This window comes from Chaetodon trifascialis, chromosome 8, assembly GCF_039877785.1.
Source record: "Chaetodon trifascialis isolate fChaTrf1 chromosome 8, fChaTrf1.hap1, whole genome shotgun sequence".
In the NCBI taxonomy this organism is placed as follows: Eukaryota; Metazoa; Chordata; class Actinopteri; order Chaetodontiformes; family Chaetodontidae; genus Chaetodon; species Chaetodon trifascialis.
Window position 1 is genome coordinate 13,350,933 of NC_092063.1, and position 23,654 is coordinate 13,374,586.

At 43.5% G+C, this 23,654-nt stretch overlaps 1 protein-coding gene across 1 annotated transcript; it reads right to left on the reverse strand.

The window, feature by feature from the left end:
• Positions 1-15,202: 15,202 nt before the first annotated feature.
• On the reverse strand, positions 15,203-19,931 carry hoxc1a (homeobox C1a). Its single transcript, XM_070969165.1, has 2 exons — positions 19,376-19,931; positions 15,203-15,769 (listed from the first exon to the last, which is right to left on the reverse strand). The coding sequence occupies exons 1-2, from the start codon at positions 19,929-19,931 to the stop codon at positions 15,393-15,395; spliced, it is 933 nt and encodes a 310-aa protein (XP_070825266.1). The 3' UTR covers positions 15,203-15,392.
• Positions 19,932-23,654: the final 3,723 nt, after the last annotated feature.

The following is a 23,654-nucleotide window of genomic DNA, read 5'->3' on the forward strand; positions in this document are numbered from 1 at the left end:
CAGAGCTCTGTCTCCTGCATTAACGTTATATGGAGCCTGGTCGCATTCCTCTTTCCTGCCCCTCCACTTTGCCTGCTCTGCATCTGCTGGAGAAGGTATCTCTGTCTCTGTCTTCACTCTGCTCATAATGGTCCATAATCCCTACCGAGCCGACCTGGCGGTATTGCAGAATTTACAGTAATAATGAGGACTAATAGAAGCAATATCCATCCATTTGACCACTAAATCAGAAATGTTGCTGAAGTAGGTGATGAATGTAGTGTTCCCCCCCAATTTTCTGAATCAAAAAATGATGGAATAAGTCTCTTAGATCCAGATTAAGCTCCACTGTGAGCTCAAAATACATGTCCATGTGGAATCCCCTTTGAAATACAGTCTTGAGTCATTCAGTTTGCCTCACAGTTTTGGCATTCTGCTGACGCTGTTAAGAAGTGCAACTTGCAAGTGCTAAGAGCAGAATAAGCCAATTTCCTGAATCCTACCATCACTGACAGTAAAGACGGAATAAAGAGAATATAATGTGGTACTTTTAAAGTCATATCAGAAATTTCTCTTTTCACGGACAGGGAAGGGCACATGGTCACATTGTGGGATCCCTGGAGATGGCAGGAATTCAGTGTCCTGGTCAAGGCCGATGACAAAGCTTTAATCCATGCACTCTGTTGTGTGCTCCGGTGGTGGAAAATACCCCGAATACCATCCACAAGGGCTGCTATAAATGTTCATTTTAATAGCTGATTAATGTGCGGATTATTTTCTCCAATTATCATCTAAACCTTAAATGTCATAAAACAGTGAAAAATGTCCATCACAACTTCTTAATGTCCCAGGAGACATCTTCTTTTGGACAGTCCAAAACCCAAAGACAATAAATTATCAAATTTGACCGCAATTTTGCTGTTGATTGACTCAACGATCATTTCAGCTCTACTGTAATTTTGAGATCTTACCACTTATTTGACTGCCACATTGCCGATTCAGACCATATATAAAGATATATAATCTTTTAAGGAAATATGTTACCATATTATACAATAAAGTACCAGACATCATACCAATAATAAGAAGAAAACTAATAATAATATTAGCTCCATCTCAAGCTACATCTAAATTCTGCTTACATGTTGATGTGTCATGAATAGTAATCCAATACTAAAATATATACAGACATAAAACTGTGAAAGGGGCCATTCCACATGATGGGTAGTACATTTTACATAATGCATATGTACCTCTTTGTGTAGAATTTTGAATACAGGACATCTACTTGTAATGGAGCAGTTTTATGTTGAGTTATTTGTGCTTGTACATACATAAAGGATCTTAATACTTCTTCCGCTAGTGTGCTCTTGCCATTATGTCATCATGCTGCCCAAGACGAGCGCCAACAAGTCCTGATTCAGATTAAACCTGCACTTGGAAAAACATCCCATAATGGATGTATAGGAGACTTTTGTCAAACTCTGCAGGAAAGTCTCCCTTGCTGATTACTGTCTTGGCCAGCACTCAGACAGGAGAAGCCCCACGCCTGCAGCAGAATGTGCCCTGCAGAGTCGAAGTTTCAGCCAGCCTTGTGCATTAGTGATGCCCCTCGGCCCTGCAGCTCCACTCAGGGAGAGGGAGGAGACACACGTGGCCGTGGCTTCTGCACGACTGTCTGCAGGCCGCAGCCACATGGTCGCAGTGTTGACGCTGATGCTTCCCAATGAGTGAGTGAGTAGGAGACATTAGTGTACAGGCAGACACATAAATGGCACCAAGATGAGATCAATTAGACTGAGAGGAAGGTCGTTAGGCCCCTGTATGGGCAGTGGTCAAAGTGCGATGCTTGTAAACTGTGTTGTGTCAGCTGTCAGTGAGTGCCTGGCTGACTGGGTGCCTGTCTCTGAGTCTTTTTGTCCACGCGCTGAAATTAATGTTTCAGTGACTGCATGTGCACATTTTGAAGTGAGGTACAGTAAAAGCATCAATTCCTGAGGTGAGCGTAAGCTTCATGGGGTCAAGCCTGCTAGCCTGCTACAATACCTTGTCGTGTTTGAGTCCCCGGGGCTGTGACGCAGGGTGGTGAGTAATCGTGCTGTGTCTGTGCATGCGTTGCCATTGATTTTGTCTCGGCTCCTAGCTCCCCCAATTACCTCCTACTCCAGGCTGCCAGTCCCTTTGCTGTCAGGGGGGAGGCTGGAGACTGGGGCCTCAGCGAGCTGTTTGTTTACACTGCTAATTGCTCCTGTTGTTTCCTTTCATTAGCCCAGGCTGAGCTATTGGGCTGCCTCACACAACTAAGTGCTCTTAGCCTTCTGGTCCCCTAGCCTATAGTAAATATTGGCGATGTATACAGCGCCTCCTAACATATGGCTTCAGACTGGAAATGATAGGCTCTGCTGGTGCAGTAGAGTGTTTTATACAGAGCCCCATGGAGAACTGTACTGCTGCGGTTGTGTCTGAGTTACAGTGTGGTCTAACTGGAGTAACACACAGAGTTGCCGTCATTGATAACAAAGAGAAAGGGAAATCCTGCTCAACTGCACTCTGGCTGACCCTCACACAAATTCAACTGAGTCTATTTGAAGTTTCATTACAGTAAATTATGTTAAGTCTAAATGTGTGTGTGGTGTGCATACATTTATAATCTGCGCCGTATGTGTGTTTGGATATGTGCATGTGTGTTTGGCTTTATAATGGTGTGCTTTCATGTTTGCTTGGCCTCTGTGAATTATGAATCAAAGGGTTGCATGCCGGAGTGAGTCCCTGTGTCTGCAGTGCCCCCTCCCTGCACCCACCCACCCTTCCATACACCCCCCCGACACACACGCGCACAAACTCCCATGCAGAAGCCCACAGCATCTCAACACACACAGCCGTGGCTCCTTAATGACTGCCATCCCTCTCTGTGCCACGTTATTAATTAGCTCAATGATCCTTGCCGATGGGACCTGCACGGCGGATTAGAGCCCTCAGCACCCGCACCCCTGGCTGCTGCTGCTGCTGCCTGGCCAGGGAAGGTGAAGTAGGTCTGGGGTGGGGGTGGGGGTTGGGAGGTGTGTGCGCATATGTGTGCATGTGTTTGAGAGTACAGTATGCACTTTACAGTGAATTATAAATGCCATGTTTGCTTGTTTTTTATCTGCATGCGTGTGCCCCACGGGGCCTCTTGTTTGTCCCTCCGTAGTGTTTGTGTGTCCGTACGTGTGAGCAGACGGGGTCAGGAAAGGGACTGTGGGTTATATGAGAGCCTGCGGATAAATCAGGGGGTGGAAGAAGGGTGGGTGCCACCTGGCCCAGCGCAGTGTGCAGCATGTTCAGCTCCCCAGTGCACCACAATTCCCAGCACCACCATACTCAGCAGCATCATAAGATTCATGGAGTGATGCAGGTTCCCAGTGCCACTGATCCTGGCTATGCTCTGAGTTACCAGGCACAGTGTAATCGATCTAAAAACAGTAGACTCCGTCAAACTCCTCAGTCTTCTTGCCATGTATAATTGCAGAGGTGTTTTTCCTCTGTGTGTTCCCAAAAATCCAACTGTTCATCAAGGGCTTAGTCACTGTGGCATGCAAATCTGCATTAATATTTTTGTCAGGAGTGAAAAAAGGAAAGAGGTGAGGGGGGACGGGAAAAAAAGGGAAACAGCCTCTCCAGATGCCTCACAATTGCACAGAGCAAATGAACATAAATGTCACTGTCAAGCTGAAATGAAGAAAAAATGTGTCACGGCAACAAACTGTGCTGGAGTTTGAGGACAGCAGGACATGTTTTGCATATGAAGAGGTGAATGCCCAAGGAGAGAGAGCGAGAGGCTGCACCTGTAACAAATGACTGTAGCCAGCCTCCAAAACATTCCCCTTCAAAACACGTGTGAGAGCAAAGTGTCAATATGATGCTGGGTCTCACTCTCAAAGTGTTGAAAGATACACACTTCAATAGAGTAAGTCGTTTTGACATTGCAAGACTGGAAGAATCTGACTCAATCTAATGGACCAGAGTCAATGTTCACATATTTGGATCACCAGTGGAGCAACATCAACACTTCCTCTGCTCTGCATGTCTCCTGTGGTGCTGCTCTAACTCTGCCCGTAGCTTTTAACAAATGTGCGCAGCGCTGGGTACTAAGCAGTAAAGTCAATGAGGAGCTCGGGCATCCGTGAGGATAGATATGCAGGGCATGCAGTCTCTCCAAGGTGACAGTGAGGTGTGTTGTGATTATTGACTGTGTGACCTCGCGCTGACCCCGGCTGTGAGCGAGTAAAGGGCAGGGAGTTAGTGTGTGCCGCACCGCCTGTCATGCCCGTCAATACACTGATGAATGGAGCTGGCGGTTATTAAAGCAGAATTAGAGCGGGGAGGGGGGGAGCGGGATAAATGATGGCGCAAATGGTTGTGCAGTGGAGACTGTGGAGCCGGATGGCACAGCATCACTGTCATCAGTCTTTATTACCCTCCAGGGAACAGAGGGGGAGAGACAGGGAGCGGTCAGCGCCACGCACCCCTCCAGCCTGAGCCTCCACCTATACCTAGGTTGCACCTCTACATCCCTCTGCTGGCCAGACACCCAACTAATCCTGACACATTACAACTGGATACATACCTGCATGTTGACTCGGGGCAGGCACAGACTGTAGTTTATCTTCATTCCTACCAACATAAACACATTTTACATAAGCATACTCCATACCAATAGATGGAGACACATACATGTGTGCAGACACGGACATTTCATTTTACCCATCATAGGCTCTCTCTCTCTCCAGGCTTCTCTGCTTTACCCGTTCCCCTCTCTCCTGTTTTCCCTCCTCCATTTTCTCTCTCACCGAGGGAGTGGAGGACCCCCACCACAATCAATCATGGTGAAGTCACAGAGCACAGCAGCACACTCAGGGCGCTGTGCAGATAAGCTGGTTAGAGAAGAGGAGAAAAGACGGGGAGAAAAGAGAAGCGAAGGAGAGCTGGAGAAACTGGGGGCTGCACTTGGAGGGAGGCTTGGTGGGAGGGGGAGGGTGCGCTGGGTTCACTGCACAGTCAAAGAGTGGGCACGCTCTCCGCCATGGAGGGTCGGGAATGGATGGGTGAGCCAATACCATTGGTGAAGCCCCCGTGAGGCCCGGCCCCTCACCAGAGAGCTGTGCCTGCATACAGATGTGAGCGTGGCATTGATATTCTCCCCCTGTGCCGCTGCTCCTGCTCCGCTCCGCTTCTTTTTTCCTAATTAGAGGTTTATTTATTGATACCCCAGTTAATGTCTCTCCTAATTTTGCAATAGTTCTGTCTCCATTACCCTAGAGATTCATTTGCCGCAGTATTCGGAGCAGTGCCTCCAGTTTGTGGGTACCTCCTAGCTCACCTCCCTCTTAAATTTGGCCCCTGCCCCACCTCATGCTTGGGTCCCCCTCTTATGTTAGTGCAGCACCCGCACGAAGAAAAATCAATAGCCTGAGGTTGTGAGGGGAAGCTAAAGTCACTAGATGGCTTCTTCATTGGCTATACTTTTTAAACCCAAACTTGCAAACTTGAGGTAAAATAGGACTATAGATGTTTTTATGTGTAGTTTGAATTCTACTTTGCCTTCTAGCAATGTTTTGAAGGCTTTATCAGAGTTTGCTTGTCCAAACATGTCCTTGGGGAGCTCAAAATCAATCACCACAATTATCAATCAAGCAATAGGCTGTCTGAATTGTCACAGAATCCACAAACAAGAAATGAAAGCAGTATTGTCTTGAAATGTTGGACAAACACCTTCAGCATTTTTTTTTTAAGCCCTTTTCAAAATCTTCCAGTGCTATTCACTGAGGCAAATATTGATAAATGAGGTCCAGTGCGAGCGGTAGATGACAGTGATGCTTTTGTAGACACACGGGGTGTAATGCATTTAAGCACACCCAACATTTTATCAAATAAGGTTATTGTATTACTTACCCAGAGTCAGACAAACTCATTTGTAATAATCACATCTCTTTGTGTTTTTGTTGAAAAATAGCTGTTATGCTGCTGCTAACTCTCAAGCACATTAAGAGGGGTGCTACGCTGAGAGCAACTAGCATCTCTACAGTGAGGAAATAGTCCTTCCAGCAGCTTCAAGGTTGGGTGGTCAGTCATTAATTTCTATTACATGGCCTTACATGCTATGCATTAATTAAAATTCATTGCTTTTTCATGAGTGGTCCCTGCAGCTCACCATGGTCTTGTTTTTTTGTTGTTGTCTTTTTAATTTTGGTTATAAAATACATTTTTCAGTTGATTTAAAGCTACAGATGATTCCAGCTTATTGTAATTACTAAAAATATATATGCAATTTGATGTCTTTTCACCTTAAGAAACTGTAATTTCATGCACCAGTTTTTCAGGGTTCTTGTGTACTGTTGTGGATTTGATGAATGACTCTACATCTTTCCAAGTTTTTATGTAAACTCTCTGAGCTCTTGGCAACAGATACAAATAAAGCTGAAACCATGTATTGACTTGCATCATCTGCCAGATTCTTGCTGATGATAATTGCTGATGAAGAATGATAATCCCACTATCTGACTGTTCCTTGTTGTGCTTTGAAGTTGATCTCAGAGGCATTTATGCCCCACATGCCTTGTTTTGAGCTAAACTTTCTCACCCATGCTGGAAAAGTGATAGTTACAACTTCAGTATTATAATGGATTACCACTGTCATGTTTTGGTGTATACAATTGTGTTTCTGTTTTCCTCAAGGCATTTTGATCATTGCCAGAACAACGTTAACCTCCTAGGACCTGGCGTCCACATATGTGGACATCACATTTTGGGTTGTCTAGACCACAATACTAAATTTTGCTCTACAAATTTAAAACGAATGTCGACATCATTTTTCTCAGAAACTACATCATGTAAAAAGATCATTTTCAGCCCAAATAGCAGAAATTAAAAATGCATGCCATGCAAGAGTTCGGGTCTTAGGAGGTTAAAGCACAATGATGAGAGTGAAAATGAAATGGCACAGGAAAGTCCCTTATTTTTAGTCAGACTTCTCTGTAGGTGACACATGCCTTGTGTGACATCTTGAAGTTTAGCTGCCTCAATGTGGAGCCGAGAGTGATCATCAGCCAATGTGGTTTTGGCAAGCTTAGCTACAGTGAAGCGATATAAAAGTCTTTTACAATAGCTCCATTATGTTTATCTGGTGGTAATGAAAGTTCAAGTCAAAGAGAAAAAGTATCTCCCAGATGATCCTTAAAACAATACTGACTTCAGGGTCTCACAATGTGATTTGACACCAGGATATAAATTATCAGCAATTTCTGCCCTTTTGGTGAATTACCAGAGTCTGGCCTGACAAAATGTGTGGCGAGCAAACGCACATATAACAACCAAACCACCAAATGCACCCCACCAAGTATGTCAATATTAGCTGATTGGATCATCTCTCTCATTTTGAACCCACTCTGTGTCATCCCGCCCATCTCTCCCAGCTGCTGCTCCAAGCCCAGGTGCTGCTGCAATGACCGACTCATGGATCACAATCAGCCCCCTCGTTCAACCCAGCAACATCCCTGTCAGTCTCTTCTGTCTCCCCAGGGCTCAGTCTGATCCCATTCCAGCCATCACACCGACTACAGCTGCCGCTGGCGCCACGCTGGAATTGGATGGTCTGATGACTAGTGCAAATGGTCGATAACTGTCCCCGCAATGTGCACACGACAATGAAACTTACAGACCTGGATGTAATTCTGTGGTAGCAGAGTATGGTTGGTTTTGCAAATGTGTCAATAGATTAAGAAAAGATGCTAACAAGATACAAAAGCTGTTCATTTGGGAGCATCTTTATCAAAATGCTCTAATGCCCTTCAAATGGGGAGGATGAGCTTTTGTGCACCAGGCATCAACACCAATGGGTTAACTAATGATGGCATTAGTGTGTGTGTGGGTGTGTGAATGAGTGTGCCTGTGTGTGTGTGTGCCTTTGCGAGTTAGTGTCTGTGTGCTATCATTTGTGTGTATATATGTGTGTATGTGCCTTTCACAGGTGATCAGTCAAGGCTATCCACTCAGCCCTTCTCTTGCAGCCCCCTCATTACAGCCCACTATCTCCTCTAAACACCTGCAGTCCCACAGCCCACCTTCAGCTCCCGGACCCACACGCTGCCTCTTTTTGTCCCAGTGTAGAAAGAGCCTGCCCATCACATCAATCTACTGCACTGTTTATATTTATGTACAGGAGAGAGGCTAAAAAAGGCCCCTCTTACTGTGGGCTTTATTGACTAAGCATTAAGCGGACATTATCAGGCGATAGCCTAGTTATTTATGAGCCGGTGATAAAGGCTGCAGGACTGAGTTATGTGAGAACCAGGAGCAGGATGAAAGCTGCTCATACAGCAGCACCGATACCCGACACTTGCCTCTCTCTGTCTGGGTAGAGAGGCACAGCAAATGCGCCAAACGGAGCTGAAACACTCAAGGATTTATGGGTGGTAAATTTATGCTCTCCATAGGTCAAACGAGGGGCTGTTTATCTGGGTTTCATTGTCACTGTCCTCGTGGCATGTGCTGCAGGTACTGAAATTTTCATATTTGCCTTAGGCATGTAGCCACAGAAGGGGGGGGGGGGGGCTCTAGGTACGGTATTCCATTGACCCTCTGAACTTAGTTTTGAATTTTCAGAGCAACACAGTGGCCCTGCTTTTGAGATGTTGACATAAATTATGCATGACAGAGCACACCCCTCCTTAACTGTGCATGTGTAATACTTGTGTATTCCAGTGGTATGCAGTAACCTTGCGCAAGAGGTCTGTGGCTGTCTTTGACCTGAAGAGGGAGGGTTGCACATCTCCATGCTGTGTTTCCTGACAGCATGTCCTTACATAGCATAATTGTATATTTACTTTGATTTTGTTTAAAGACATGGATTTGTACTATAGAGCCTGAAGCACCTTCCTGTCACTTCTATCTCCCCGATCTGTACACACAGATGCGGTATGCATCTTCTCACTCACGCGTATGTAGCTTAAATGAATCTCAAACACGCACTGTTGCCCAAATTTTGAACATACATCCTCACCTCTGTATACCATACATAGCACTATCGTACCCAGCCAAAGCCATCTTTCTCCTCAATAAACCAGGTCAACAAACAAAAAGCAATTATGTTGGGCAGCTGCCGCCTGGGAGTGGGTAATTACAGTGCGGTGTGGACAGCTTCATTCTAAACAGGTACTAAAAGCATCATTAATCATCCTCCCTCTGACGCCTCGCCCTGGTCATGTGACACAGACTGCTGATGAGCTGGGGAGGGGGGATCCGCCTTAGGGGGGAAGGAGCAAGACCTGATTGGCTCCTTCCAGAAGTCCTTTTAGAGGTCAGCCAGTGAGCAGAGATGACCTGCCAATGACCTTGTATCACTTGACCCCTGTGGGCCCAAGGGTCACTCTCTCATATCAGTTGGAAGCAGGCAGTGCAGAGGCAGGAGGGAAGACGAATGACACGGAGAGAGGGAAGGAGAAGAGAAGAATGGCGTGAGGATAGCGAGAAGGCACACAGAAGGTTTGTGTGGAGAAGCACTGGGAGGGGTGAAGATGAAAAATAAAACAGTAGGCGTGAGGTTTGATTGAGCACCTGGTCTTTCCCTTTTGCATAAAATGGCTGATGAAAAAATGTGTTTTTATAGCAGCAAGGCCAGTCCTGATGGCCGCTTTACCCCTCCCTTCCTCTCACTCTCTCTTCCTTTCGCTCTCTCCCTTTCTCCCTGTCCATTGTCAAGCTGTCCTCAGGTTGGCTGAAATGTTGATTACATCATCTGAATCTAATTAGCAAGAAGCAAAAACATCTGTATGCTTTTCTAATACTGATTGGTCATTAGTGTAAACAACAAAATGGCCAAAATGTGAGTACAGCCTGGCAAATCAATTCAATAATACACATTTCAACTGAATTATTTGCCTATGGTGACTCGGCCTGTACTGTATTTTTTGGGCTGTGACGCCAACACGAGAATCAATCCTCTCCCTCGTGAAGAACAGCCAAGATGGCGCTTGACAGAGACTTGATAGAGAAAAGTTCATGAACTGTTCCTTCACTGAGCTCAGACTGAAACGGATGGCTGATTGACAGATGAAACACAAAGAGACATCTGAAAAACAGAGCGCCAACGTCCTCAAACCGGTACCCATCCCCTCCTCCTCCCCCCCTCCACCACACCCCTGCAGCCCCACCCCTCCAACCCTGCTCCCCTTCTCCTCTCTCTCCATATGTCTATGAATCTGTCACTATGGCAACCTCACCCCAGGGGCAGAGGAGGAGGGGGTTGCCTCTGTTCAGACAAATAAGCATCGCAGGGCTCATTTATGATGGTTTGTTTAGGGATTATAATACACTGATGAGAGGTCAAAATGTTTGTACTTGCACACATGCTTGGACATAAGAGTGTATGTGTGTATGTTTGAACTTATTCATAAGGCTGCATCAGCATCTTGCTGAGCATATGTGGTAAAGCTGCACTGTAAACATTTTGGATAGAAAACAGAATATCAACACATGTATTTATTGAAGTCTTTTCACATCATACATTTACATTTCATGAAATGCAAACAAAAAATAACAAAAAGCAAGAAGAGGATATTTTCAGTGATTCTTTTTTGAAAATAATATTGCAGTTTTCCTCGGGACCTAAACTGAGTGGAGCACATGCATACCACCACAGACCCAGTGCTGTTAAATCAGCGGATTGTATCAATGGCATCATTAGCATAGCTGGTCCGAGGTTATAGCTGATGTCTGATGCAGTATCAGCAAACTTGAGTAGGCTCATTTTTTTGTTTTTTTCGCCTCAATTTATGCTTGTGTGCAACTTTTGAAAGGGCAACCCAAGCTAGTGAGTAGACAGAGCTGCATGGGAGGGGTCAGAGAGACTCCACACAATCAGATATGTAGCAGGACCACCTTGGCTGATTATATTGATGCTGCATGATGCCACGCAGAGATATTGTATGTACTGTACATGCTGCCCTGCACTGCTCTGACACACAGCACCAGACGTCTCAAGAAACAGGGAATTTTCCTATGCAACAGACTTGCAACCTTGACACAGTTTCACCTCTGTGTGCACCCCTTCTCACTGTTTTCCCCCCGCATCCTCATGATACCTTACATTGACTCAAAGCCCCCCCCTTCAAGAGCAAATTTCCCTTTGCAGCCAGAAGTGCTGAGTGCTGCTGTTTGCTTTGTACACAGAAATTCGCTGAGGCTGTAAGCTGTCCCCAAACATCTGCTCCCTGGAGTGGAGTGGGAGAGGAGAGGCAAGGACCGGATTGGTGCGCATGTTGTTCAGTGTGGCTCTGTCAGAAAGTGTGATGTATGGATTTGTATATGTTTGTGTGCATGCGCATGTGAGTGAACAATTATTCAAATAGGTGCTTTGTATCTTTTTGAGCGCTTTATTGGTAGCACCTCGGAAACAAAACACATATTTGTGTAATTGTACACAGGGCATCCAAACATGCACGCACACACTCACGCAAAAGCAGGTGCACTTCATTTCAACTATCTTGATGCACAAATTGTTTGGTAGTCAAATCTGTGAATGAGCCCGATCAAAAAGACTAATAGTGCATGAAAGTCTTTGCAAATAAAGAAAAACAGTAAAATCAGACGAGCAGAAAAAGTAAAAAGGAGGAGAACATTCAAATGATCTGTAATTACAACAACAACTGAGCTATCTATAAATGCTTCACACAGAGTTAGAAAGAGCTTAGCTTGATCAATTGAATTCATTCCCCTGAGCACCGGTGAGGATATTACATGCATATTATGCATTAAGTTAATTTTAGGTCAACTTAGCATTAATTACAATGAGCTCAGAAGGAACCCACTTATATGTGTTAATTTAAAATGTAATGTAAGCTATTCTGTAAGCTGCATATGTTCTGTCATTGCTCATGCCAAGCAGCGCTCCTCAGGAGAACTGCAACAGCTGCCCACATCAGTGTAACTTGCAATAGAAGACGATACAGAGGCAAATAGACTGTCAATAGCCTCATTCATCATGATCGAATACATCACTGGTTTTAGTTTGATATCTCATTTGGAGTGTTTTATTAAAAAAAAAAAAAGCAGCAGGTAACTTCACTTCTACAAATTCTGTTTGAGCTATTGTTCCTCATTCTAAATATGTTTCTTATTTATTTAAATTAATGAATTAAATAAAGTAGATTTTGGAATGAATTTCATTCGAGGAAATTATCTCTGTGAAGAAAGGGAAAAGGGAAATAAACGTGAGGAGATTTCTCACTTGTTCAGTGTCATGACTGTAGCTGTGGCAGCAGTAGATTTTGGGCTGAGTTATTTGGTTTTATTTCCCTTCCTTTCACTGTGTGTTCGCTCGTGTATAAGCACAGCACAGCTGTCAGTCTTGTGAACCAACCGTACATCTTCAGGAAGGAATTACAGAAGAGCACAAATTCATCAGAGTAGAGTCACACTCAAACGCTTTCGAACTAAATGTCAGGTCTGAACAAACAATGTGGTTCGCCTTTCATCAATTGAGAGGCAAATGCTGAAGCTGCCACAGGATGAAATTAAAGTGATAGTTCACCCAAAATAAATCAACTCTTCTTTTCACCTTCACCTTATCCCTATAATTCAAAATGAGTTTTTTTCACCCCATACATTTTCTCCTTACTATTTCAAATTGTTGTGCATTTCTAAGTGAATCTATTAAACAGCAAAAACTGTGATGAAGTAAGTTTTGATTTTAAAGTCTGAGTGCACACCTGCTGCAAACCCCCTCTGCGCACATTACAACCTGTAACTTGAAGCCCTGTAGCAAGGGAACATATTTGCACAAGATGATAAAAGAGTTTGTAATAAGGTCAACCTAACACACCTCTCAGTAGGAACAGTGGACTTTTTTATGTTGATGGGCTTTATCCTCACATTTCGTCATCATTGTCTTCATCATCATCCTCATAACCTTCACAAGTGCACGCGTATTTGCATAAAAAAAGAGGGACACATTTGATTGTTTTGTTAAACATTCCACTTTGTACTATTTTGTTTAGAGAAAGGCCGTCTTAATGGTGTGCATTTTGCGTAAATGCAAATTTCAAATAAATTGAGCTCGGCACACTTCTTGTCTGGCTTTCATGTAAAAACATTCAGATCAATTACAAATAAAACTTTTAAATGTTTGCACTGTCAAAAGCTCCTCTGCTGACGTGTAAGTCTGAACTTGTATTCCTTTCCTGCCCTCAGTCAATATTAATGAGATGAACATCATAAGAGATGTTGTTCGAAGGGGATTAATGTCTAAATTCTTTTAAAATTATTCAAGCAGATATGCATGAAATATATAAGCAGTGAGCATGTAATGAATAGTTGCTCTAAATTTTGTTTATACTGGCTCTGACATGGAATCATATTAGGTGTTAAGTATGCTCCAGTGACTTTAATTTTTCAACTTTGCTATTAAAAATAGGTCTGTAGTTTATATACAAAAACCTATTGGGTGAAAAGACTCTTTCATCCAGTTTATAAAGTGAGCCACCAGCATATTTTTTGGCTTATTAAAATCGGAGATAGGGCAAAAATTAGGTTAGCTCTAGGTGTAGAAAAAAATGCATTATGTGGCTTGGTAAGGAATTATAATATGAACAATTATCATATGGCCTGGTCGCCCCTCTATTCAGAAATGAAATATTATTTTGTGGACATAGAGGCCTACCACCAGAACAAAAGCGCTCTGAGTTGTTGAGGGGGAAAAGAAAAGGAAAGAAAGAGAAAGAGCTCAGACTTCGAGGTCACCCAAATTAATGGTGCATCTTTCTCTCTCGGAGCCGCTGACCGGGTCATCGTTGTCCCGAGGCAAGACAAAGGTCAAGAGGTGAGAGGTGAACTCTGGTGTAACCGCATACATTAGCTTGGCCTTGCTGCCTTCACGTCCACTCCACTGTCTATCATTATATTCTGTGCTAGTATCTTATTTAGGCGACAAATTCCAGCGAGGACGCCTGTTAAAGGTTTAAACCTTTTGAACGTTTTAACCTAATGAATTCATTTTCATTCCAGCCTTTTTTAAATATTTATTTCTAAGCGACAACACCCAGCTGCTTAACTTTAATTCCTTTGTTATCATTAATATCCGCTTTGGATCTGGCACCCTTCATATCCATGTAAACAGCGCTAATTGAAAGCTAACAAAAAATATTCCCTCGCACAGAATTAATGCTGCTGATGGCTCATATCCTGATATTATAATAGACATTAAGGTGACAGAAACGCATCGCGATAGAACAGTGTTTAAGAGCCGAGCTTACAATCATTTACTTTGTATGAGATGAGATGTGAATCTGGAAGGAATATTTAGCTGCTCGAGCTGCTGGGGCCACGCAATTTATTGGTTGATCTGCAAAACAGCACAGACAGCGTTTTATTGTCTGCTCTCCCGCATGAGTGTTCAAGCTAAATTATCATTTTCTGATGCATGTATTGGGGTAATAAAAGAGGCAACAGCTCCCGACCGTGATGTTTCTACATTCCATTAACATGCAGTTACAGATGCGTGCAAACGCTCCCGGATTTGTGCCTGAAATGGATGGACCACCACGGATCAATACTCTAAATACGAGAGGTCAATAAATCTATCAGTCAATTATGGCATTTTAATCTCTCCGTGGACGAGGCATGATGGAAACTTTAAAGCTGGACAAAATAGGCTGCAATATGAAAGCAGCAATAAAACTCGGCTAAATTATCCCGATAATTATCAGCTGAGACATCACGCTGAAGATGTTTGTCTCCAACAGGTGCAGCTGACTTTTTCCTCCAATGTGGGCTGTCACAGACAAACAGCCTGGTGGAATAAAAGAAGTCTCCATGATGTTGGAACTGGAATGGATTAAGAGTAAGAGCAACCGTGTGATTTGGTGGAATAATTAGTAAAACTTACTAAAAATGTATTTTCTTTGCGTGCCAATAAATAAACATTATCAAACTTAGACCTTAAATAAATAACAATAATTAATTTGTGTTTTTTTAAACAAAGCTAGGAAGCACGTGTCCTGTGGAATAAATCGTTTTCTGAATAAATTGCACAGCATAAATAAACAGTCTGCCACAGTTTCTATGGACAATTAATATAATTTTGTTTCTTCGTTTACATTGTGTAGACTGGATAGGAGCGCAATGGAATTACTTGGATTTTAATATTCAAACCAGAGCGTCAGTCTGAAGCCGGGGACGATGACAAATTGTTTTGACCCGTTCTTGCATGAAGAAACTTGCCATTGCGCTTCTTGCGATAAGCACCCATCGTGGTAAGCAAATAATGGTGACGCCTGATTGAAACCGATGCAAACGGGAATCAAAACATCTGCAGTCAGGCAGACAGGCGTCCTCGCTGTGTAACGCGCGGTGGCTGCGGCTCAGGAGTTCAGGGGCAGGTGTTATGGAGAGGACGGTGCAGGAGAGGGGCAGGTGTCCAGAGTGTCGGCGTGCGAGTGCGGTGCCGGGGGCCCCGGGTCGGAGAGCAGCCCGTCTCTCTGTAATTTCTTCTGCTTCATGCGTCTGTTCTGAAACCAAACTTTCACCTGCGTCTCGCTGAGCTGCAGGGCGCCGGCGACCTCCACCCGCCTGGCCCGCGTCAAGTACTTGTTGAAGTGGAACTCCTTCTCCAGCTCGGTCAGCTGCCTGGTGCTGAAGCTGGTCCTCGGGGCCCCATTCGCCGTGGGATGGCCATCCGTGCAGATGCTGCTGCTTCCAGCCTCCACAGCACCGAGGCCCGAGCCAACGATGCTGAACCCGCAGGTCATGTGCATCCTTGCTGCGAGCAGAGGAGCAGAAAACAGTCGTCAGCAAGATCAGTGAGGTTACCCTCAAAAGGAGCGCAAAACCACTCTAAATAAAATGAATCCACGCCATTATCCAGGAAATAAGATGAAAAAGTATTGAGTTGAAACAGGAAAAACTCTTATAATAAACTTCAGTCAGTGTCATTTGTGTGTAATTATAGCTTCTGTATAAATCCTCAGAAATTCAATCAATACATTTATTATAGATATATCAGGTACTGGCCTGGTAATTTGTGTGATAATGAGGAATATAAATGAATAAATAATCACAGGTTTGTTTGATACTGAAGAAGTGAGTTAAAGAAATATTCAAGCATTCTATAAAATGATTTCCAAGAAACTGATTTGTAGGAATTGGTCTTGAGCCAAGTCTTCACCCGGGAGCCATTTTTATGACTGCATATGTATTTCACTGTGGTATCAACTGTAGCAGTAGCCGATAGGCACACTGCAAATGCTTTTGGCACTGTAAAACAGGCAGATGGAGAATTATGCGTTATCTAGGTGTGGACATAATACCAGAAACACCTGTGCAATATAATGTAATCCCACACAACAACATCACAAACTGCGGGAGATTTGAATCAACACCTCTAACTGAAATATCTGAACTTTTCACATCTATACTGTAAAATTGTTTCTTTCAAAGTGTGTCCTATAGACAAAGTTCACCAACCAGAGAACAAAATGCAGCTGCATATTGCAGATATGTAGAAAAGTAGAAAAATGTTTGGCGATTCAAAACAACTTGATAAAGTTTACAGTCCATTAAGTGTGTTCATCAGAATCCTTTATAATTTGCCTTTAGGCCTTTCTATGTCAATGACAGTTTAACAGTTTACAAATCCTTTCAAACACTGCATTAATGACAAATGTCTCCATTTTTTCCTCTGAGGTTTCTGGGTCACACATTAAAGTATCATCTATGCTACTTATGTGCAATGAATGACAGGAACTGCAGCTATATCTTGATTGTTCATTGCTGACATTGTGGGTAAGTCGTCAGTGAGTCTTTGCCTGTGAGAAAATGTGCTGCTGCTGCATAATGGAGTCAGTGTGCCAGGTGTAATGCAATGTCTCCCACCACAATTCATAGGGAGGAAGGTTAACAGGCCTCAAGCCACTTGGAAAAGCACAGCAGATGGAAAGGTCAGTTATAGGATAAATGTCTACATCTGTGTTTTAAGAAAATGAATGTCAAGGATAGGCGAGCCTGAGAATTAGAGGGCAGCGAATATGAAGAACCAATACACAGGAACTGTACGTAATTATGAACTTCAGCTTTCAGGAGTGCAAATCACATGCACATGCTGATGAATGGCTCCAAAGATAATAGAATTGATGCCGGCCAGAAGGCATAAAAGAATCAAACTAAATATTTGAGGAATGACTTGCACGCTTAAAAATAGCCAGCCAGCAAAGGGAATGGAAGGGCCTTCCAAGCCAAGGAGAGGGAAGAAGAAAAGGGATAGATCGATACACATTGCCTCAGTCATCTGGGCATCCAGCCCACAGTAATTCAGGTGCTGTCAAAGCATAATTGAAGAATGACGCACTGGGAGTATATACACTGAGCCAGGAGATCAGGTTACTGCAGGTCTGTGGAGGCCTTTCAACATGGAAGAATACGCAAGACTTTGTTTTGTGCCAAAACCAATACAATCTCCAGAGGAAAGCTTACTTTCACTAATGACTCTTTTTACAAGTTACACAGTAGCACTAATGAGTTACTCCTACAGATGATCCCCTTCAGAGAGATACAGGAAAAGGTTACAATGATACTAGCAGTACTGAGAGGAGGCTTCTTTGTGTGCGTGGGTGGGTGTGAGCAAATGGCTTTCTCAAATGCACAGATTTGGATCAGATGAGCAGCTAATGTGTTTTATGAATAAAACGACTCCTTGACAAGTCAAAGATGCTGCAATGACCTTTTGTCTCTCTCGGTGTTGCATCATCTGTGAAATGTTTACCCACTAATCTAAATTCTCGAGTAGGTGCAAGTAGGTAAGCAAAAGCTACATATCGGGTGTTTGCTGCATGTTACAACACTGCAATATTTATGACAAATCAAACGTCACCTATTGCTTCTCCTACAGCAGCATCATGAGAAGAATGTTTAGAAATGTGTGTGAATGCACATTGCTGCGAGCATCGCAGCATTTTTGTCAGTTTGTGCTTGCAAATCAAAGGTGTGTGTCACCTTTTGCCACTCTACTCCTGTCTTAATCAGAAATTATGGCTCACAAGCTGCACAAATGCACATAATTTTACCTGGCAGTCTGAATTCTGACCATGCAAGAGGGAAATAAAAGCTAGAAATTTTGGTCAAATCAAGGGTGCTGATGTCACATTTTGTGCACACTTCCTCCACGATGCAGCACCGTCAGAAATAATGTCTAAAATCCATATCATTTTACATCCTAATGTGAATTTTGCAGCAGTTTTGTGTTTGTCATGTTGCTTGTAGTGGAACTCAGGCCTTTTATCACAGGCGGTCTGTGGTAATGACCAACCTGCATCTGGTCACTGAACATTTGGGTCAGCAGCACGCTTGTGCTGTGGGGGGGAAAAAAAAAGACTGGACCACCATTGTAGTAAATCTTCATCCATGTAAAATTTATGAAACCCAGCCCAACTACAGTGGCCAGTCAGTCAACTGACATTATTGATCAATGAAGGATGTATGTAAGATACTATAACTCACATAAAATTGAGGATTGATAGGCATTTTTCACATTAGGAGGCTATCGGTATTTTTTTTTAAGCCTGGAATGTATTCTTCTGTGGGCTCTCTGCCCAGGACTCATCAGTCAGGGAAATGATGATCTGTGACAGCAATTATGTTAAAAAGGTGGACACATGTAAAGGTGCTGCAAACTGAAATCAATACACAAGGGCTTTCATTACAAACAGACAACTAATCAATACTCAGGGAGCACTCCAGCTTACAAGAGTAAGTTTTACTCAACTTCCTGTGAGCCTGGACAGCCAGTGGTCTGCTGCATTATTCAAAGGCTACTGGTTAGTGAGGGCAAGGGTAAATAATTGATCATTTTCTGAGTTGAATATACGCTGTGGCTAAGCAGGCCTTTTACTGTACTTCACCCTCCTTGTGTGTACAGTCTGATCCTGCCTACAACAGTAGGTGGAGCGAAAATGTTAAATAACCTAACAGACATTAACGTGGCACCGTTAAGGAAATAGTAACCAGGTCCTCATGTGCATATTCAAATGTGGCGTCGAGTAAACAGCTACCGCTGCCTGTCAAACCCTAAGATCTGCTTTTAAAAAAAGTGGCGATATCATATCTTTTTTTTTTTTCACTTCAACTTTACTTCAGCAAGTTTGTTGGTGACAGAGGAAATTGTGCACGGTGACGCACAAAACACGTCAGCTATTTTTTTTCCCTTTTTTTTTTCAAGCTTGAAGAGAACTTCGACCAAACTTTTCTCAACTACGAATGAAAGTTGTCCAAAACTTAAAATGAATCCTAAACTCGTTTATCCTGAATTCATTTTAAGTCTCAGCGTTGCTTTACCCCTCCTCTCCTGCTCAGTCCCCCTTTAACAAAAACTTACCCGCCCGGTGCTGACTCCTCTTCACTCTCATCCACCCAAAAGTTTTACTGTTTACATCCAGAGCAGCTACGCTACAGTCCGAGCCAGCTGTGCTCCCCACGGCGACGTGAATCTCGGGACCATTATGTGGGTCGTTTTGAATATGGTCCAGAAGTGACCCAAAACCGGATTGTAGCGTTTCGTTGTGATTTGACACGCAGTATCCGCGTCCTGGGCAGCCTTGCCCCTGCGCCCTGCACCGCCAGGGGACACGGGACGAGTGGGGGCAGGCCGGTGTCGAGAAGCCCTCCAGAGTCTGACACGGTTGTGGTGGAGGAGGAGGGCTGTCCAAAGAGGTGCACAGAGTCAAACTGTTGGAGAGAGTAAAGTGCCGTGGATGCGGTGTATTAAATCCCGAGGCTACTTCAACCTCCAGTTTCCCCTCTTCGTCCCGACTGCCGAGTTCAGGATGAGCCCTGCCGTCCAGGTCCCGGTTTATGACCTCTTTTGCTCGGCAGCAGCCCGTGAACAGAGGGCTACTCTCCCCTTCGGCCGTTAACTCTTGATAGGAAGTCATTATCACCTCTCCCCTGCATAATCATTGGACGGGGTTTCACTTCATGCCCGGCCTCTCATGCATCCAGTAACGCGTGGTCAGGCGGCTGGACGACCGTGGGGACATTTCCTCAGAGGAGAAAGCAGTCCCTGATTGATGGAGATGACGTGCCCTCCTGGTCTCGGCCAATAGCTGGACATCTCTGTCATCCGAGAGGACAACACTGACTAAACCGGGAAAAGAAAGAAGAAAACTGAGTTGAGAAACTCTCTTAAGGTCAGTATTTTAATGGTGCCACAGAAGGGGGCATCATACAGGCCATAGCAAAAAATAAAAATAAAAAAAATTGCAAACATCCTTAATAGCAGCAGTGAAGCTCATCATCATCCTCACCAGACATGGGAGGCCTCCATGGACCTCTCACCTATGCAGACAGGTTGGCTATGACGTCAGACGTGTAAGTATCAAACAGTTTTTTGGCCTCAAGAGAAATGTGTTTTGGGTCAAATTCTGCTATTTTGATAATTTTTCACGACAACAATGAAAACTTCTTTTCTCAAAGCGGAATTAGCATAATATAGACCTACACTGATGAAGCTAATGGATTATGCAAATCTGCGAAGGCTCCTTGAAAGCCCAAGGCCCTCTTTAGCAAAGGGCTTAGGTCATGTGAAAGGCACACTTAATGGGTTCAGAGGTCGTGACAGCTGGTATTAAGAAGTTCAGTGGCAGCAGATTTGTAATTAGCCTCGAACAAATACAAAAAAAAAGAAAAAAAAAGAAGAAGAAGTTGCCTCTGACAGAGAGGACACTTCAGGTTAAAGATAGCTCCTCGCCTGGATTAGCTGCTCCCTACGCCCCCCAAAATAGAGCGTGTTGCTAAACAGAGCCCAAAAACCTGTTTTAACTCTGCCCCCCCCAAAACTTCTTGTCCAGGGCTGTTGGGTCTGCAGTTCTCTGAAAGAACCTGCACATAATGCAGCTTGCCTGTGTTTGGGTGCAACAGATAAGGTGTGCAGAAACTCAGCAGCAGCAGCAGCAGCAGCAGCACAGTATTTTCACCTCCTGTTCAGAAGTGAAAATGTCAAGGAGCTCCACAGCTTTTTTTTTTTTTTCTTTTCTTTCCTGAAGTCTGGTGACCTACTTTCAAATACACACATCGCTCAGCCTGCGCGCAGACATTTGAAATAAAGGGAATTAATACAGCTAATAATATTCTGATAGTGTCCAGTGTTTATATCCAAACTGTTTAATTGCTTTGCTTTCAATTAGTTTCAAAAGACACGCTTTAATTGATCAAGAAATCCAACAAATGCAAACAAACTTTAAGAAATTAGTTTCATTTTTGATTTTGCGTTTCATGTGATTGACTTTAGCCGATGTACAAATTATCACTGAAGACGAGCAGGGATGTTAAACTAAAATACGACATTTATTATTTATTTTATTATTTAAAATTCATTGAAATCACTGCTTTGTGCATTTGCTTATATCAGTCAATGGAAAAAATATATTTAATACATTTCATATTTCAATAGAAAGCCACAACATGCGGGCTATTTCTTATTATTAATAATATGATTATTGTTATAATTATTATCAATCCTAGATAACAGTCCAAAACTACAAACCGTAATGTTTGATTTAAAAAAAAAAAGCACTTAAAGTAACTGTCTATTTCTGTTCTTATCCCTTTATTTGAACAATATTTCCTATGTCTTTTAAGTCTGCAGTAATTACAAAATAATTCAGCGTAATGAACAACTTCTAACTGCATTCCTACAACACAGAAATATGGTCCCAGCTGTGGGAGTTAATGGGATTCTACAGGCAGCGATGTGCTGAATGACTGAGTGCAATATATCCCTTCTCTCCATGCATTTGCAGCGTGCACTGATCCATCTTCATGTCAGCTCGGAGGTTACTCAGGGTTCACGCGCTAGCTTGTTTCTCTCCTCCACACTCAATAAATAAATCTCTGCAGCTTTCTGTTTACCGCCTGAATATAAATTTGTTTGCAGTCGATCGAAGACCTGTGCGGAGGTATTAGAAATTGTATTTCTGTAATGGCTTTCAGCAGAGGGAGGGGGGGTGGCGGGGGGCGCGAAGGGGTTGCGGAGAGGGGGAAAGAAGAAGAAGAGGAAGAAGAAGAAGAGAAAAAAACAGGTGTGAGCAATCTCTGCTTTCCTCGTATGCAAACGAATTTTTAAAAATGCAGCAGCCTCAGCCTATTACAGCCTTCGGACGTATTCAAATTACATTTCAAACCAAGTAACCTTTTTATCTTGTAGGACAAGAACAGCAATCGCTGTTAGTGCCATATGTTTGATTAGCATATTTGAGGTTTTGTTCCACATCACTGCCCAGCACCTTTATGCGACAGAAGTTATATTATCACATAAAGCAAAACAAAACAAAAAACACCCACAAATGATCTTTCACTGAGGTTCCTTCCTCTGGACAGCTTGCATCCCCTAAACCACAAATTCTGCATGAGATGGTTTCAGAAATAAGAAAGAAAGAGGATAATCTCACGATTTAAGTGAAATGGATCCCACAATCTGAAACTGACTTCCCTCAAACCAAATTCTGCAAGTCATTTGCAGACGGACCAGAAATGTGAACATCCAGCCCCCCACCCACAAAAAACAAACAAACAAAAAACATCCTCTTAAAACTCAGTGGAGGTATTTTCCATCATGGTCTCTATTGTCTGCATTGTTTTGACTGGAGGTGAGGTAAACATGGCGGCGCCTGGGTGGCTGTGTCAGGAGGCAGGATGAGGGAGACAATATTGACTGATGCTAATTTGTTTTTTGCGTCCATGCTCTGATGTGTGTCAATAGGCAGTGGAGGTCAGCGGATCAGTGCCGTCCGTGCTCGGATTACCTCCGTGGTCTCAATTGAACCCTCATCCTGACGCTGCTGACATGATGCTACGGCCGCTGTTGACACCAGACCCTTGTCTAGCCCTCCAACACTGTCGAGCCTCATTATATGTCAGCTCTTGACCCTCACAAGATTGGGAATTAACCAGCGCTGACAGACGACTGTCACCACCAGTCAGGGAGGTCACTGCCATTAATGCAGTTCCAGGATGGGAAAATGACAGCCATCCATGCCATGTTTATGGAGCATCAATGTAGCATCGTGATAGAGCTGTAATACAGCCGAGGGACAAAGAGAAATAAAGCAAGAGGAAAAGGGTCAGAGCAGAGACACAGATATTCAAGTGTGGCACATTGACCGGTTGAAAGATGGCTATCTATATGATTGATGGAGCATGTCTGTGTTTCTCAAATATTGACATTTTTGAAAAATAGTGATGTCAGAGGTAAGGTTTAGTTTAGTGTATACCCAGCCCACACACAATACCTCCTGAAAAGAAAAACAAAATCCATCCACTCACGGCCTGAAATTCTAATAATTGTCCTTGCTCTGTCGATGAATGGTATGAAATCTGTCACAGTGCATGAACCATAATCATAAATCCCATGCAACTACTGTGCAAATGGCCAGGGATATTACAGATAACTGCATTCTGCACAGGCTCAACAGTGTGACAATGAAGCAATACCTTGCTAATACCGGGACTTTTCAACAATAGCCTGTAGTATGTACTGCAGCGCTTCACAGCTTCAGTGAGCCAAGAGGCTTCGAGTCGGCAGAATCCCAAACATCATGACAACAAGCCATCAGTCATCTTCCCCCCAAGCTGCTGTGCACACTTGTGTGTTTCCAGAG

Bases quoted from the DNA above. Each gene is read 5' to 3' on its own strand.
- hoxc1a (XM_070969165.1), bottom strand. From the start codon at position 19,931: ATGACTTCCTATCAAGAGTTAACGGCCGAAGGGGAGAGTAGCCCTCTG. The intron at 15,770-19,375 runs GTAAGTTTTTGT...CTCTGCTCGCAG, and splicing joins GAGGAGTCAGCACCGGGCGG to CAAGGATGCACATGACCTGC.